Here is a 17893-nt window from a genome sequence, read left to right as displayed (position 1 = left end):
TCTCTCTCTCTCTCTCTCTCTCTCTCTCTCTCTCTCTCTCTCTCTCTCGTGTGTGTGTGCATGTGTGTGTCTATACACACATGTTCATTTGTGTCTAACTGTGCATGTGTTTGGGTATGCATAGCCATGTGTGCATGTGAAAGCCAGAGGTCAACCCTGTGCATCTTCATCAATTGCTCTCCACCTTAATCATGTAAGATAAGATTTCTCTCTGAACCTGGAGTTCATCCATTTGACTAAAATGGCTGGCCCAGGGATCTTCCTGGCTCACTTTGCCAACATAATAATTCCAGATATTTATCACCACATCCATCTTAAATATAATGCTTTCAGTATCCATGGGGCACTGGTCCTAAGGGTACACTAACATCTATAGATGGGCTGGAGAGATGGCTCAATAGTTAAGAACACTTGTTCTCACCTAGGGCCCAGGTTCAGTTCCTAGCACCCATATGGCAGCTCATGGATTCTTTGCCCTTTTCTGACCTCCTCAGGCACCAGGCACACACATGATATACAGACATGCATGTAAGCAAAATACTGATAAAATAAGATAAAGCTAAAAGTAAATTTTAAAGAAGTCTATAGATATCCATGGCCCTTATATGAGGTTGCATAGTAGTTGCATATAGCCTGCTTGTACTGCCTAGCATGGGATAAATGCTGTGTGTTGCTGCATTCTTTAGAGAATAATAACATGAAGAATATATACTGTAATATATTCAGTGCAGGTACAAATTTTTCCAAATATTCTTGAGTCATGGAGGGTTGACATATCTTAATATGGCTTCCTCGGCAGATTCCGGCTTTCTGAAGTTAGCTTCAAAAGACGTTACAGCTATAGCTGGACTGTGACTAAGTCTGTGTCCAAAGCTTAGGACTCAGGACAGAAAAGAGTCTGAGCACTGTGACGGCAGAGACAGCATTTTGTTCACGGCTTTTTCTCTGGCTTTGAAAACAGTGATTCAATCATCCTTAGGTAGCCAGTACTTGTCAAATAAATGGTCATGTGATAAACTGTTTCAAAGCATGTAAGAACACAAGATATCTCTCTCAAACCTAAGTAGATAAGGACAGATACGCTGGTGGTTGGTTAAAACATTTTACAGTATTTATTTGACTGTTTCTTTAAGAACCATAACAAACGCCTTCTATGGAGGACTGACTTTATTCCCCATCATCTTACTATTGTTAGGCTGCTCCTCAAGCTGTCTGCATCCAAGGCTGCTTTATTAGCTGGACTCTGGACAGTCAAATGGCTCTGAACTCAGAAGGCCATATATTTGTTTTACTATGGCTTCATATTCCACACTTGTAATTTTAAACTTAATTAATTCTTAAGTTTTTCACATGTATTTACTGGGAAAGGTGTGCAAACCGCAGCACATGTGAAGGTCAGGAAAGAGTCGGCTCCGTCTGTTCTCTCCACCATGTGGGCTCCGGGATCCAACTCAGGTCATATTCACTCCTTGAGATGCTTGCCAGCCCTGGTCCCACGTTTTTATTTTACACTGGGATCCATAAATTGTATGACCGTCCTGATTCTATCTGAAGGTAGAAATACTCTCTACTGGTACATCACTGTGTGTCTCTTCCCAACTCGGGGTTCGGTGCCCTCATACAGCTTGAAATGGGCCGTGGTAGACTTTGGTGCACGCTGGAAATCGGGGTAAGGAACAAGGGCAAAGCATTCGCAAGCACAGTTTGGCAGCTTGAGCCGCACATGGAGCCTCGCTCCTGTGACTGCTTAGAGAATTCCGCAGTGAGAAAGCAGGACCTTTGGCATCGCAGTTTATTTTTGTTCGTGACAAGGAAGAGAAACAATTACCTCAGCCCCAGCATTATTTCAAAATCTAAATTCAGATCTTCTGCGATTGGAAAGTGTCACGCTTAAAATATGACACCCCAGGAACGTACAGGAAAATCTGCCTGAATCCGGGCGTGCACCAATGTGTGGATAACCGGTTGAAAATCCCGGAGGGCAGGTCTCTTTTTCCCCAGGCAGGAGCTGCCCCTCCCCCACCTCTGCTACACCGAGGGCTCACTGGGGAGGGGGCTGGGTGATCCTCTCCAGCTCCGGGCTGGGGAAAACTATCGGCTTCCCACCATCACCACCGTATCCTCCACCCACCCACCCACTGCCTGCACGGCCGCCGCGAGCGCAGAGTGATGGAGGCCTGGCTGGAGACGCGCTGGGCGCGGCCCTTGCACCTGGCTTTGGTGTTCTGCCTGGCGCTGGGGTTGATGCAGGCAATTAAGCTCTACCTGCGGAGACAGCGACTGCTGCGAGACCTGCGCCCCTTCCCGGGGCCGCCCGCCCACTGGCTCCTCGGACACCAGAAGGTAGACCGAGGGAGGGGCACCGCAGGATGCTGCAGAGGAAGCCCATAGCTTAGCCGCTCTTTCTTTCCCTCCCTTGTGGCTCCGGGTTATTCTTGGACTTCCCAGTCCAAGATGGGGGTGGGGGGGGTGGCTCTCCGCTCCTCTGTAATACTGGAGTCTCTCTCATTTCCTTGGAGAAGGATCGCTAGAGAGGGGATTTATTTGGGAAGCCTGAATATATAAGAACGCTGGGTGTCAATTCAGTCTCAGTCACCTGGGCATATCTCCCACGTGTAGTGTTTAAACTCAGTATATTGGTCTAAGTTATACATATTAGTTGTAGAAAATGTGCAAAATCGAACGCAATAGTTCGCACCCTTGATTCATTCTGAGCAGAAAGAAATTAACTGTGTTTTAGGATTCCTGTAAAGCCGGAAGTGGCCCCGCCCCACTGCTCTGAGAATACAGGGTGAGAAAGATTTGTTGAGCGCAGTGAGACAATCACTTGTTCGGTCTCTCCTGTTTTCCAAATCCACTCCCAACGCGGATTCTTAAATTCTGTCAACCCCCTGGGAGTAGTAGTTGTGTGCTAAGTACTGGGGCTACGAAAAGAATATGCGTCCTTTGATCTCGAGGGGCCCAAGTAAAGTACAGACTTGAGCAGCAAAGAAACTGAAAATCCTGGGAAAGAGGGGGATGATGGTGACTCCTAGAAAACGCTGCGAAGGGACTGCACAAACCTCTCTGGGAATGGATGGGCTGGAGAAGGGTGCACTGGCTTTTTGCTCCTCGGTTTCCTGAACTATATATTTCTGCCACGTACCATGTACCGTGTCCCATGTGCTGACTAGAGGTCCTTCAGGTACACTCCCAGACGCGCATTTACCACACTTTCTTCCTTTTCTTTTCTTTGTTAATTTATTTTGATTGTTTGGGAGTTTGGCTTTGAGGGTTTGGGTGGACAGAGTCAATCACCATAGTCCAGGCTGTCCCGGAACTCACTATATAGCCTAGACTGTCTTCAAACTTGCGGTGATCCTTCTACCTCAGCCTCCCAAGACTCACGCTGGGATAACATGAGCTGCCATGCTTAGGGACCACACAATTCTCCTTTCATTCATTCAGCAATATACTCTTAGTCTGGCTCCGAATCTGGGCCATTATAAATAATGCTGCAGTGGGCATAAAAGCCAGATGAAATAGCAATTAATTATTTTGCAAATACCCAGAAAATGAATCATTGGATTTTTTTAGATTTATTTGTTTCATTGTATGTGTAAGAGTGTTTTGCCTGCATGGATGTATGTATAGCATATATGTGTCCTGTACCCACAAAGGTCAAAAGAGACCTAGTTCCCCATCTCCTGGTCTGGAACTAGAGTTATGGATGGTTGTGGACTGTCATGTGGGTTCTAGGAACCAAACCCAGCCCCTCTGCTTTAACAGCAAGTGCTCTTAACTACCCAGCCATCTGAAAAATGTTTTTAATCTGGCTGTCACAATTTTAGTTTCTATGAGTTCCGTCTTATGCTCCATTTGTTCTTCCACCAATTTCCTCATATTACATAAAAACACTACACTTGACAATGGCCATTTCTCTTTCTCTTTTTTTCCTTCCTTCCTTCCTTCCTTCCTTCCTTCCTTTCTTCCTTCCCTTCTCCCTTCCTTTTTTCCCTGAGACAGGGTTTCTCTGTGTAGCCCTGTCCATCCTGGAACTTACTCTGTAGACCAGGCCAGGCTTGATTCACCTGCCTCTGCCCCTGAAGTGCTGAGATTAAAGGCGTGCACCACCACCACCCCTCCCCCACTGACAATAGCCAGGTCTTAGGCTCAGTATTCTTTGGGTTGGCACTTTGAGCTGAGTGAGGTCATAGAGGTTTTCCAGGTGAATCGAGGTCCTGCTGACTTTGGCTAGCCTGGCTAATTCACCGCAGTTCACAGCAGGTCAGATAAAGGTTGGCAGTTATTCTAAATGCCTTGGTCTCTTCTTCCTGCTCTACAATCTTTCCGCTTTTATCTTTTAACTGGCAAGCCTGGCCGTGCTTACCTGATGTCAAGGACCCAAGAAAGCAAGAGGGCAAATCTGACCTTGAAAGTAGTCTTTAAACCTCCCAGCCACGTGTGCTGCTTTTGCATTGATTTATCAGAGCCAGTCTTATGAGCAAGTCTAGAGTCAGGGTGGGAGAGCACAGAGCACATGAATACAGGGGACATTAATAAATTAAGATCGTTGTCAAAGTGACGAAATACATCCTTTATTAGAGTTCTAACATTTTTCATAAACTGCTATGTCGTATCTCCTTTGATGTGTTAGTTGCAGTTTTCTGTATTTTTTTCCTAAGCCTTGCATATTTTTGTTTCCTTTCTATTTGCCTGTTGCCTTTTGCTGCCTAACAAATTTCCCACAAACTTAGCAGCTTAAGACAACAAATTTTACCTCGTGCAGTTTATGTAAGTTTATATAAGGGTTGGCGACTCAGTAATGGCTTCCAATAACTGGGTGATTCTGACTCCAAGTCTTTAACAAGGTTGTGTGGAGGTGGCGAGGGCTGTGATCCTCTAAAGGATTTACTGGATGGGATCCACCTCTGTAACAAGGAGGGTCCTGTTTGTTATTGGGGTTTTTGTCCTGCCCGGTACCCCCAGCTGTTTAGCCCCAAAGAAAATCACACATAGATCTCTATAAATTATAAGCTGGTTGGCCCATTAGCTGTAGCCTCTCATTGGCTAACTCTCACATCTTGATTAACCCTTTTTTTCTGATCTATGTTAGCCATGTGGCTCAGTACCTTTTTTCAATGGGGCAGATCACATCCTGCTGCTTCGGTGATCTAGGCAGGAGTGGGAGGAATCAACTTCCTCCTTCTCAGCCTTCAACTTCCATTTGCTCTGTCTCTTGTTAGAGTTAATTTTCAACTAGAACTTTAATTAAGAAGTTCTCAACTGAAAATTGGAGTAACCTGAAAATTGTCCCACACCTCTGTTCTGCCAGCTACTGAGAGGGAAGTGTTAAAGAGGTGATATTCAAGAAGAAAAAGGTGGCGAAACAGCTTCTCTCCACTCTGCTGTGAACTTTTCCTCTCGCTAAAACCTTCAAGAAATGACAACACTCTGAAGTGCTGTAAATTTCTAGATACTTCCACTCAGTTCCTGTGACTGCCTTGTTGCAGACTGGCCTGTGAAGCTTGCGAGGCGCTTTGATTGTCAGTTTTGGGGGGCTTTGTCCTATCATCTCTTTTTGCTTTATCAATTCGCAAGCTATTTGTACGCATACAAATTTTGACCATTCCGCCTTCCTCGTAGACTAATCATGTTACTATGAAATGTCCCTTCTTATTGAGCCAGAATCCTTCCCTTAAAGTCTACCTTATCTCACATTAGTGAAGCTACATCAGCTTTCTCTGTTAATACGAATGTGCAAGATTTTTTCTGGCCACGTGGGGCCTTTTAAAAATTGTCTTCTGTCAACACATATATAATTCTTGTGCACTCTAACAATGTTTGTCTTGTGGCTGAAACCCTTAGTTCATTTACATGCAATGTAACACATTATTGGTTTGTTCAAGAGATAAACTTGTTTAGTGTTTGAAGAACCTGAAAATATGTCAGACACTTAGTGAAATGGAGCATTAAGTTCCACTATCACTGCTCCAAAGTCAGCCAGCACCTGTCTCAGTTTCGCGTTATGGTTTGGATCTGAAAGATCTCCATTTGCTCACACATCTAAACACCTAATACCCAGCCAGAGGCAGTTTGGAGAGATTGGCTAGCAGACAGGAGTCACTGGAGAAACTTTGAGACTTACAGCCCAGCCTTGTTGCTCTCAGTCCTGTTGTCTCCTCTGCTTCCTGGTTTGCCATGATGTGAACAATCCACAAGCTCCTGCCATCAAACAGTGAGGCATGACGTCACACCTTCCCTACCGTGATGAGCTGTGTTCCCTGAAACCATGAGCCAAAATTAATTCCTATTTCAAACTGCTTTTGAATATTCATCATCTAGTATGCAACAGGCCCTCCATAAATGCTCATTGATTGTGAATGAATACATATTTACACTGTTAGAAAACCTCATGATGGCTTGCTGATACAAACACAAGCACCATTTCAGGACCTAGATCTTGGCCTTTTAGTGGATCTAAACTCTCCAGAGACCAGTTCATGGATGAGTGGCTGACTGATAACACACAGATTTGAAGTGCGGTTTTCTACCTCTTCTGAGGATAAGGACGATCAATGATGTGAAGTCACACAAGGAAGAATTTCAACAGTCTTACGCTTCCTCAAAAGTGGAGACCCCATGATCGTGCTCAAATGTGTATAGGCATCCCGACCACACACACAAACACTGTTAGAAGATATAAGGAAGGCTGGGTGGTGGTGGCACACTCCTTTAATCCCAGCACTCGGGAGGCAGAGGCAGGCAGATCTCTGTGAGTTTGAGGCCAGCCTGGTCTAGAAGAGCTAGTTCCAGGACAGGAACCAAAAGCTACGAAGAAACCCTGTCTCGAAAATACAAAAAAAAAAAAGATATAAGAAAATCTTATTTTCAGTTATTCATTGGGACTACTTAAGCCACTAACAATCTTGTCCTTAAGGTGAAAGGTTTGGGGGAGGTAGATGGCTCAGTGGGTAAAGTGCTTGCCTTGAAAGCAAGAGGACGAGAGTTCAGATCCTCAGAACCTACATAAATGCCAGCTGGGCAGTGAACTCTGGGTTCTGCTTAGAGACTCCCTCAAAGAGTAAGAATAAAGGAGGTGGGAAGATGGCTCCAAGGCTCGGAGCGCTTGCTGCTCTGGCAGAGGACCAAGGTTCAATTTCCAGGGTCCATATGGTGGCTCATGACCATCTGTAATTATAGTTCCAGGGACCCAGTGCCCTCTTCTGGCTCCTGCAGGCACCAGGCATGCATGTGGTACCCATACAGACGGACAAACAAAACAGAGATCCATACAAATACACCTTTAAAGAATAAAGAATAAAAAGGAAGAGCAACTGGGGATGAGTCCCAGCATCAGCCTCAGGCCTCCACATGGATGTGCACACATATTATGAGCACCTGCATACACAGCTGTGCCCACACATATTCAAACATACATACACATACATGATATAACACAGAGAGAGAGATAAGGGAGATAAAACAGAGAGAAGCAAAGGTTCCTCTCTGGCTGTGGTTTGTACTTTGTAGTTTGCATTTTAAATGCTGAATGCTGACTGTTCATGATAGCTCACACCTGTATCCTTGCACTCAGGAGCCTGAAGCAGGATTGGTGTGATTTGCAGGCCAGCCTGGGCTACATTATGAGACTCCATCTCTGCAAAAGGAAAATAAATTCTGGAAGCTGAGAGTTTTGTCTCTAGGTTTATTTTTAATTCCAGGAACCTGTAGAAATAAACCTTCTGCTGTTATGAGTAAAGAGCTGGATGTTTTTGTGGAAGGAGTTGGCAGGCTTATAGAGAGAAGTGTTTGTTGTTAAGTCATGAGGAAGAATTACTGATCAGTAGTCAGAAAACTGAAAAGGGAGACGGAACGGTGAGCTCATCAGTGGTCACGTTCAGTTTGCCAGCAGGAAGATTTGAGTAGGTTCCAGAGTAGGAAAACAAAACCTGCAGCCTTCCAGCCCCATCTCTAGGCCAGTGGTGTCCTCAGACGGAAGGGTGAGACTTACCTCGTTTCTCTGCCGGGAAAAGCTTACAGGATATATCACTCAGTAAGGCTTTGGTTCGATGGTGGAGCGTGTATTTATACTGAAAAACAAAACAAAGCAAACAAACAAAAAACTAGCCTTGTTTAGGACACTATCCCCAAGTTTAGAGATCTTAGAGAAAGAACATTCGTCTCCGTACATAAAGGAGCCAGATCCCTCTGCTGCACAGCCCTGTGTGGGTCCTGAACTCACCCTGTGTTGGTGTCAAGGCAGTATCGGCGGCCCGACCGACTCTAATCTCCTGTCCTTTTTCACTGTAGTTTCTTCAGGATGATAAAATGGAGAAGCTCGATGAGATTGTCAAAAAGTACCCTTGTGCCTTCCCCTGCTGGGTAGGGCCCTTCCAAGCATTTTTCTACATCTACGACCCAGACTATGCAAAGATATTTCTGAGCAGAACAGGTAAGAAATGAGACAAAGCTCAGAGTCCTAATCCTCCAGGAGTGAGCTGCACATGGCCCACAGGCCTGATCTGAAGCAAAGATTAGCCCTGGGCCTGGAAGAGACCCTGAACAAGTATGGAGAGGGGTCAGATCTACAAGGGTTAAGGGACTTCCCAGATACCCCCACCCCAGTTCCTTGACCCAGGGCCCCATAAATCCCAGCTGCCACCAACAGCCTGGCCAGGGGCTGCCTTTGCCTCTTTGGTTTTGGAACTTTTGAGTCAACAACTCTGCTTCACACGCTCTTCATGATGAACAGAAGTCTCCAGCGGAAATCAGAAGTCTGCCTTACCAGTCCGAACTCTTGGTTATGGTCCAAGAGGTTCTGTTCCTTTGAAAAGCATAGATCCCTCCTCCCCCACCCACCCAATCGGTTTACATATTCCTATTATGCATAGCACAAAGCCAAAATGGCCAGTTTGAGCTCTGCCACCTTTGTGAAGATCTCACATCTATAATCTTTCCTGGGTTTCACATTCCTCACCCTTAACAAAAACCTAAGTAAAACAGACCTTTCTCTGAGCAGCTCTGTGTTCCTCTGTCTCTCTGCTCCAGTCTGTCTAGAGTTCATCTCTTCAGAAGAATATATTTACGTTTGAATCACAAGAACATTAGAGGCCCTTGTGTCTCACTGTCTCATGTTTTCCAACAAGCATATATGTCCCAACCCCCATTCTGAAACTTGTCCACCCCCAAGCAAGCCTGCATTGTTGAGGGAAATAGAAACCAGGAGAGGATATGAGCTTAGGTTCTGGGACTTGTTCTCTGGAACGGAACCAAGACTTGGGTTTTCCAAGCCTCCAAGGTTGTAGAAAGTGACCTGGGATTCCCTGCTGTCCACGGTCTGCACTGAGAACAGGCAAATGAAGAAAGCCTTCCCCGGCTATTTTCCCTAATTCTGCCTTTTCTTTCCTCTGCTTGATTCTGCAGACCCAAAGAGCCAGTTTGTGCACCAGTTCACGACTCCATGCATTGGTATGTATGTGCCAGCCACTCCCACGCCAAGCCACTTTTCCATAGCAGAGCATTCCGAAGAGACTCGCATCCGAACTCCAAAGCATCAAGAAAGGGACATCAAATGCATATGACATGAATGCGGAGTGAATCTAGGAGAAGAAAGGGAACAAGCTAGAGGGAGGCAGGGGATACAAAGGGTTAGGGTGGGGGCAGAGGGAGGAGGAAATGAGTGAGCACAAAGGATAATGACACGTAAATATGAAAATGCCATAAGGAAAACCAATGTTTTGTATTCTCACCTAAGAATATCATTTTTAACATTTAAAAATGGAATATGGAGACCTGAATTCAACCCACCTCTAAAAGGGGGCATGAGGATGAGCACTTGTAATCCCAACAGAGGGAAGACAGAGCAGGCAGACGCCGGGCTGGCCAGTCAGCCTAACCAGTTGGTGACTTCCAACCTACTGGGAGCTCCTATCTCAGCTTAACGAAAAAGCAAACAGTGGATGACACATCAACACACGTTCTAAAGAGTAAGATAGATCTATGAGGAGAGCTACCTAGGAGAGGGTCAAAGGGGACCCAAAGGTCAACCCAGCAGAGCGTCACACAGCACCCTTGTCTGTTTCTTTTCTCAAAGTCCCATTTTCAAGGGGAAAATGTGTGCAAACTCTTCCACATCTTAGCTTCACTATGGAAGGTATTTAATCTTTTCACCTCTCTTGTTTTCTTTATTTTCCTTCTTTTCAGAGTTCTCTTATTTTTTTTATATGACTTTCAGTAAAAAATTTTCCCTGGTGTGCCGTTTGACTCTGCCCTGTGAGCAGATAAATTAGGCTGCTTTCTCATGTAGTTGATGTTTATTTTAGACTGGAAAGAACTTAAATGAAAAAAGAGAGGCTTTGGGTTCGAAGCCCATTAGATTTGCATGCTACTGTTCACTTTAGTAGACTACACGATCTTAGGGACAGCAACTCTCTATGTCTTCCTCATCTTTGAAAAGAGCATGAGAGTCGGTGTTGTCGCTGCTGAGATGAATGGTGTATTCCCAGCGCTTTATGCAGTGGCCAGCATTCTAAGAGAACCAAACCAGGCATCAAGATCCTGGCAATTTGTAAGCGCGCAAAAAGGATACCATTCATAAAACCCCAGCACTGAAAGCTGGAAATGAACACAAAGTCCCACCCAAATTAATGCCTGCTGGAAAAGGGAAAACCAGTTTTCTTCAATGGGATGTCACTGGGTATATCAACCGCAGTCCGGGAAAGGCCCCGTGCCCAGGAGCAGTGGACCAACACAAAACGGGCTCCATGGTTTATCGTACACTTTGTTTTGATCTAGTTTTGTCTTATTTATTTTGTTTTGGTATGTTTTGACTTTTATTTTTTGTTTTTCTTTTTTTTTTTTTTTTTTTTTTTTTTTTTTTTTTTTTTTTGGTTTTTCGAGACAGGGTTTCTCTGTGTTTTTGGAGCCTGTCCTGGGACTAGCTCTGTAGACCAGGCTGGTCTCGAACTCACAGAGATCCGCCTGCCTCTGCCTCCCGAGTGCTGGGATTAAAGGTGTGCACCACCACCGCCCGGCTTGTTTTTCTTTTTTGAGAAAAATATAATGTCGGGTGGGCAGGGAGGTAGGAAGGATCTAGGAGAAGCTCGGGAAAGTGAAAGAATATGATCAAAATATATTGTATGAAAAAAAATATATTGTATGAAAAATGTTAATAAAAATATTTTAAAGGTTGTAATTCAAATTTAAAGTCCTTGGAAAGCTAAATGTTTTAAGATATATTTTATTTTTTTTTATGTGTGTAAGTCTGTGTGTCTGTTTGTATGTGCTCATGTGCATAGTTGTCCGTGGATGCCAGAACAGAGGGTTGGATTCCTGGATCTGGAGCTGCATATGGTTTGAACCACCCAGTGTGGGTGCTGGGAACTGAGCACCAATCCTCTGCATCAGCAGCAAGTATCTCAGCCACTGAGCCATCTCTCCAGCCCCTGAAAGCCAAACCTTAATGCCAGCACATTTGGCAGTGGGAGATTGGGAAATACCAGCCTCGATAAGTGTTTTCACAAACCAGAGCTCAAGGGGAGGCTATCTGGGATCAGATGGACGTCCTTGCCTTGTTTCTGATGAATCTGTGTTTGTAGTAATGTTTATAGATTGGTCTGCAGCAAGGAGAAGGTGGATAATTCTCACGTTTCTACCATGAGCTAAGGATGGACTGGGTTGAGTGCCTTATGTGTCCTCATTGAGCCTGTGCAGCACAGGTTACCACATTCCATTGCTGAGAAACCACACCTCACCAGGCATCAGAGCTTCTCGGGCTGTGGGACACTTTCTCTCAGTGATAAATGTTACCACATTCCATTGCTGAGAAACCACACCTCACCAGGCATCAGAGCTTCTCGGGCTGTGGGACACTTTCTCTCAGTGATAAATGTTACCACATTCCATTGCTGAGAAACCACACCTCACCAGGCATCAGAGCTTCTCGGGCTGTGGGACACTTTCTCTCAGTGATAAATGCACCCACCCCAGGTGTAGGCATCAGAGCTGACACCGTCTTCACCTTCATTCACTTGGCATTCACTGCCTCTTCATGACTGCCTGTGGCCCGCATCTCTCCTCGTCTAGCAAATGCATGAGGTTTTGTTCATTTTCTTTCCCAAGGACGAGGACTCCTGAATCTAGATGGACCCAGGTGGTTCCAACACCGCTGCCTCCTAACTCCTGCGTTCCATGACGACATCCTAACAACCTGTGTGGACGCGATGGCCCACTCTGTGAACACGATGCTCGTAAGTGAAACATTAGATTAGACACTTCTGTAGTGGGTTAAGAAAAATCAAAGCTGATTTCTAGAAATCAATCAGAATACAAGTACCCACTGAGTAGTGATGTCTATGGCGGCCTTTCCTGAATTCTTCAGGTGGTTAAAAAAAGAAGAGATGGTTCTCTGTCTTAGAGTCTCGCATTCTCTGGTGCTAAGACTCGGGTGGCAGGTGCTGTGGAGACAGGTAAGGAAGCCAAGAGCAGCTAACTGGCTCAGACTTCGGAGGTAACTCAGATCCATACCCTATAAGCTGATCTGCACATGTCAATAGTAAGAACAAGAAACTCCTAGGCAGAGTGATGTGAGACAAGGATGAGGCCGAAGTGGACTTGGCTGTGGGCATAAAGGACTGAGTGAGTGTTCCCCTCCCATAGGTGGTGCGGGATTTTGAGGTGAGTGGCACCTTCCAAAGAGTCAGCGACTGCTGCAGAGGGGCATCCCTGTTGAGGTGGCTTCTGGTTTAGAAATGAGTTTTATTGAAAGTTTTATTGGTGTAGAGATTTTCACTTTTTTAATGTATTTATTTTAAAAGCGGACAAATAATTAATACAGTTTTTTCGTAAACTTCAAATACCACAAAGCCAAGTTTTCGTCCTTACCTGCAAGCCTTCCTTACTCCGTTCACGGGGAACAGGTGTTACCAGCTTGTGGCTGCGTGCCAACCTCTGTGGGAGTGGAGTGGGAGACATCAGTGGGAGTTCTCAAGACAGAGACTCCAGGGTCGAGGAAGGGGGTCAGATGGAGAGGGCATCCTCCTCAGCGCCGGTCAGTGTCTGGCACAATTCAGCTCCACCAGTGCCCGTTTTAGCCCTAGCACATCTAGGAGCCATTTCTAGCCTCTACGTTCCTGTGTGTTACTCTGCGTTCCTCTCGCACCGCCTCCTGCTGCACGTGTCCAGAGCACCTCAAACTCAGACGCCTGCCCCTCCCCTCGTTTCTTCCAAACCCACCACAAGGCTCATCAGCTCTCCTCAAATGCCTGAGCGAAAGTATTGCACTGAATTCTATTAATAAGTACAACAAATACATGTTCATCAAAAAAATTGACTCTTACAGGGATAACCGTTTAGTTGTAAGCCATCTAACCAAATAATAGGCACTTGGGTGAAAGGCTTTCAAATTCCGCTTTTCATTCCGTCTCCGACCATTCGGGACCCAGTTTGTCACCTGTAGGTACTCAGCATTCAGCTCCTAGGTGACACCTGTAGATGCTCAACAAACAGAATGGACTAAATTTTAGCATTTCCATTTATTTGCATTTTTACACACAAAAAAAATGCTTGTTGTGATAATTGTATTTTTAACTGGGGGTGCAAGCCTTTTGGCAACTTAGCTGTCAGAAAACGCACTTCAGGCTGTGTGAGGAGCTCCTGTCTGTGGGGACGTTAGAAACAGCGCCCTGCAGCAACTCTTCTTCCAGGCCTCTTTCGGTCCCCAGTGTCTGGATATGAAATGTTTTTTGATTGTTCTTATTTTGGATTATTTTTTCTGTTGTTTTTCAAGCCAGGGTTTATCTGAGTAGCCCTGGCTGTCCTGGGACTCACTTTGTAGACCAGGCTGTCCTCAGACTCAGAGATCCTTCTGCTGCTGCCTCCCAAGTGCTGGGATTAACGGTGTGTGCCATCACTGCCAGACTTATTTGCAATTTTTAAATTAAATATTATTATTTCATTCCCTTTCTTCTCCTCCTCTCAACCCTTTTCGTGCTCCCCCTTGTTCCTTCCTAAATTTATGACCTCTTTTTCTTTGATAGTTATTGTTACATGTCTATATAAATGTAAAAATATAATGCAACCTTTTAGTGTGGGTTGTACGTATGTGCTTTCAGGGCCAACCACTTAGTATCGAATAACCATGTAGGGGGTCTAATTCTCCTCTCTTATCTCTCATTAATTGCTTGTAGCTCTTCATCTAGGATTGCAGCCCCAGATCTTCCCCTTCCACGTTAGCATGCTTGTTGGTATTGTCGATTACTGTATATAAGATGTTTTTGGAAAATGTTCTGAGTTTATTGAAGTGGGGGGAGGTTGAGAGCAGTGATGGGATAGCTAAAAAGCTGGGGGTTGGAGGTAGAGCAAGCCCTGGGGGAACCCCATGCATTGCAGTCTTAATTAGGGGGTGTGTGGAACTCTGTGCTGTTTGGTGCAGAGCCATGACAACCCCTGAGAGACCATTTGCCAGATGTGAAGTGTGCATCACACTCTTTCTCACTCACTTAGTGTGTGTTTTCTCTTCCTCATGCCCAAAATAAACACATGGGTTATTTACTCTTGGTCTTTGGTTCCTGTAGGGTCAGGGTTTTGTCCCCGAGATGATAAGAGCAGGGTTAGGGAAAAAGCAGGCAAATAAAGACCATTTGATGATGGTGATGATATTGATCTTGGCCTCCTCTGCCAGGATAAATGGGAGAAGATCTGGAGCACTCAGGAAACAACCGTGGAGGTTTTTGAACACATCAACTTGATGGCCTTGGACATCATCATGAAATGTGCTTTTGGCCAGGAGACCAACTGCCAGATAAACGGGTCAGTGATGGGGCATTAAATGAGCTCTCTGTGATCTAAGTCAATTATTAACCCATCGTTCCAACTCTTTCTTCCAGCACCTATGAGCCTTACATGAAGGCAACATTTGAACTTGGCGAAATCATATCTTCTCGCTTGTACAACTTCTGGCATCATCATGACATAATTTTCAAATTCAGCCCTAAGGGCCACTGCTTCCAGGAGTTAGGCAAAGTGATCCATCAATGCACAGGTAAAAACATGGGCCAGTCTCACCTGTGGGTCACCCAAATCCATGCACCATCATGCCTGTCTTATATGTAGAAGGATAAGTCTCACAGTAAGTAGGAAGTGAATTCTTGTTCTTAATGGAGCTTTATATGGACTCTGCTCAAAGAATTACAACTTTAATTACCTTTAAGGTAAGTTTGCACCTCACCATTATGTCTTATGCAATTTTGTTATATGCAATTATTACAAGTACATATATAACAAGGGAAAAATTTAAGATTTTAAAATGCACATGGCATGTGGCTTCCTTAGCAGTAAATTAAGTAATAATCACAAGCTAAAATGCTGGCACAGAACAGGCATAGAGGAAAAAGGAGATGTGGGTGTGTATTCAAGACACCCAAAAGCTTTGCATGGTAGTGTGTACCTTTAATCCCAACATTCAAGAGGGTGAGTGAGACAGGTGATCTCTGTGAGTCTGAGGCCAGCCATATCTACATGACTAGTTCCAGAACAGCCTGGAATTTTGCCATGTGAGTATTGGGAATCGAGCCTGGGTCCTCTGGAAGAGAAGCCAGTGCTCTTAACCACTGAGCTATTAGTCCGGCCCCAACAATGGCTTTGTTGGCAGTTTCACTGATGTTCACAGTTTTGATCACGTTCGTTCCCACATTTCTGTCTCCTGGCCTCCCTCTCCTGCTGAAGCCCCTCTTTCCAGCTACTCTCCCTCCTACTTCCATGACTTATTTTTTGCAACTTGCAGAGTTTAATTAGTTTTGTTTCCATGAGCATGGGTGAGGAGCTAAATTCTTGACGCACAGAAAATGTTTTTAAAAATCAAAATATACTACTCGGCTTACTTCCATCCAAAATTCATTAAAATTTATATGAAATGGTAAATTCAAATACAAAATTGATCCCAATTAAGACAGAAAACAAATTTCTGTAAAAGGTGCATGTCCATACTCTATCTGCCCCATGTTCTGTTTCTGTTTGTTTGCTTGCTTGCTTGATTGCTTGCTTGCTTGCCTTTGAACCCTTTAGCTATATATGTGGGTTGTTTTCTCTGATGGCTATTTCATTGGATATTTTCCATGGAAACAAGATTTGAAACTGAAGAGGAAAATGGTGATGGTCCTTTGTATCTCACTTAGTGATTATCTTGACTACATTGTTTGCCTACTGATAGAAACTAAGTTTCATCTCTTCTGTGTGAAACTTCTGTTAAAAGTGGTCTGTTGGTGAAAAATAAACCACCCATGCAAGTTTAATGTATTTAGATATAATATGTCCCCTCTGGCCTCTGAGAGCAGATAAGACATTACACTTTGTGTAGGCTCTGCCTTGCTTTATAATGTATTTGGTTGTGATTGACTTAGCTGTCCCTTTGGTAATGAATACCTTTAATTCTATGCAGAAAAGATAATCCAGGACAGAAAGAAACTCCTCAAGGATGGAGTAAAGCAGGATGACACTCAAAAGTCTCAAGATTTTCTGGATATTGTCCTTTCTGCCCAGGTAAATGCACCAAAAGTCTAGGTCTGCTCACACAGCTTGCCAGCGTGTGGGAGGGTGGAGGATGGACAGGCAAATGAAATCGAAATGGAAAGACAGAAACACACCTTCTCTGCTAAATGCAAACTGTAGAGTATTGTGAGCCATGGCTCTTGGTGCAGTCTGGAAGAAAGACTGAAGCCTGTAACTCACCAGGAATCAGCGAAGACTGAATATCTGTTTGCTATGATTTGGAAGCTATACAGATATCAGGGGTTTAGAGACTTAGGGGGAAAATGGAAACAAGGATGAGCAAAGCCTTTCAAAAGAAAATGTTGAAAAATTCGATACATTTGAAAGGGTGAAGAAATTTTCCAAGTGCTTATGCAAAGCCTGCTTTCCTTTTGGCTCTGAGCAGAATAGGACTTGTAATATGTGTTTGATAAACTGAACTAAAAATTGAAACCTTTAGTTGAAACTCTAGCGTTTCTATAAAACTATCATTTGGTTGGTGTCTCCAAACATCTGTGAAGTTTGGAAATCGTGACATTTCATTCAGCTATCTCTGCTGCCTGTTGTAGGCTGAAGATGAAAAAGCCTTCTCAGATACTGACCTGCGATCTGAGGTGAACACCTTCATGTGGGCAGGGCACGATGCCTCTGCAGCCAGCATCTCCTGGCTTCTCTACTGCCTGGCTCTGAACCCTGAGCATCAAGACAGATGCCGGACAGAGATCAGGAGCATCCTGGGAGACGGGTCTTCCATCACCTGGTAAGATCTGCAGCCCTCAGTATGTCATCCTAGCACTCTTTTTGAGGCTGTGCTTATTTCTTACCCTGGTGCCTTACTGACCACAGGATCCCAAGGTATGTGTATGCCAAAGCCAAGTAAGCAGGCCACTTGTCTCTTCTTTCTGAAAAGAGCCCCACATTAGCCTTATCCTCTGCAAAGGAAGTTCACTATCCAAAAATCGCCCAACACTATTTTTTTCAACACAATGTTGCATTTGTTTTGCTTTTTGTTCTACAGATTCACAGTAGATGGCAGGTCAAGCATTGTCTCACACAAAGATATGTTTGTCTGTGTAATCACTGCTGCTGGGAGGGTCCAAATGGAGAACCTCCTATCCTATCAACCTTGTTGACTATCCCATTTCTTTTTATTAACTAAACTTGGGAGGTTATGATGTCTGTTTCAATGCTCCATTTTGTCTGTTGTAGATACTTAAAAAAAATAAATAAAGCTAGGCACAGTGGTACATGCCCTTAATCCCACAGGGCAGGTAGATCTTTGTGAGTGTGAGATCCCCATGGTTTACATAGTGAGTTCCAGGACAGGCAGAGCTACATAGTGAGACATGTCTCAAAAAACAAAACAAAAGGAGAGGAGGAGGAGGAG

General features: G+C 44.5%; 1 protein-coding gene across 2 annotated transcripts in view; it reads left to right on the top strand.

The window, feature by feature from the left end:
* LOC101979864 (cytochrome P450 4X1) overlaps positions 1 to 17893 on the top strand; it is a 42445-nt gene that overhangs the window by 17206 nt on the left and 7346 nt on the right. Inside the window, exons 1-8 of one of the 2 annotated variants that reach the window (XM_005353605.3) lie at positions 1820 to 2343; positions 8293 to 8434; positions 9406 to 9450; positions 12103 to 12230; positions 14663 to 14790; positions 14868 to 15022; positions 16418 to 16518; positions 17076 to 17266. In XM_005353605.3, the coding sequence (XP_005353662.1) occupies positions 2170 to 2343; positions 8293 to 8434; positions 9406 to 9450; positions 12103 to 12230; positions 14663 to 14790; positions 14868 to 15022; positions 16418 to 16518; positions 17076 to 17266 (1064 nt within the window). In that variant the 5' untranslated portion in view covers positions 1820 to 2169. Of the gene's footprint in view, positions 1 to 1819; positions 2344 to 8292; positions 8435 to 9405; positions 9451 to 12102; positions 12231 to 14662; positions 14791 to 14867; positions 15023 to 16417; positions 16519 to 17075; positions 17267 to 17893 lie in introns of those variants that run through there. The other variant, XM_013348483.2, reaches the window with a different exon arrangement.

This window comes from Microtus ochrogaster, chromosome 10, assembly GCF_000317375.1.
Source record: "Microtus ochrogaster isolate Prairie Vole_2 chromosome 10, MicOch1.0, whole genome shotgun sequence".
NCBI classification, from domain to species: Eukaryota; Metazoa; Chordata; class Mammalia; order Rodentia; family Cricetidae; genus Microtus; species Microtus ochrogaster.
Note: the sequence above shows the minus strand (reverse complement) of the source record. Positions and strands in the feature narration are given on the sequence as shown.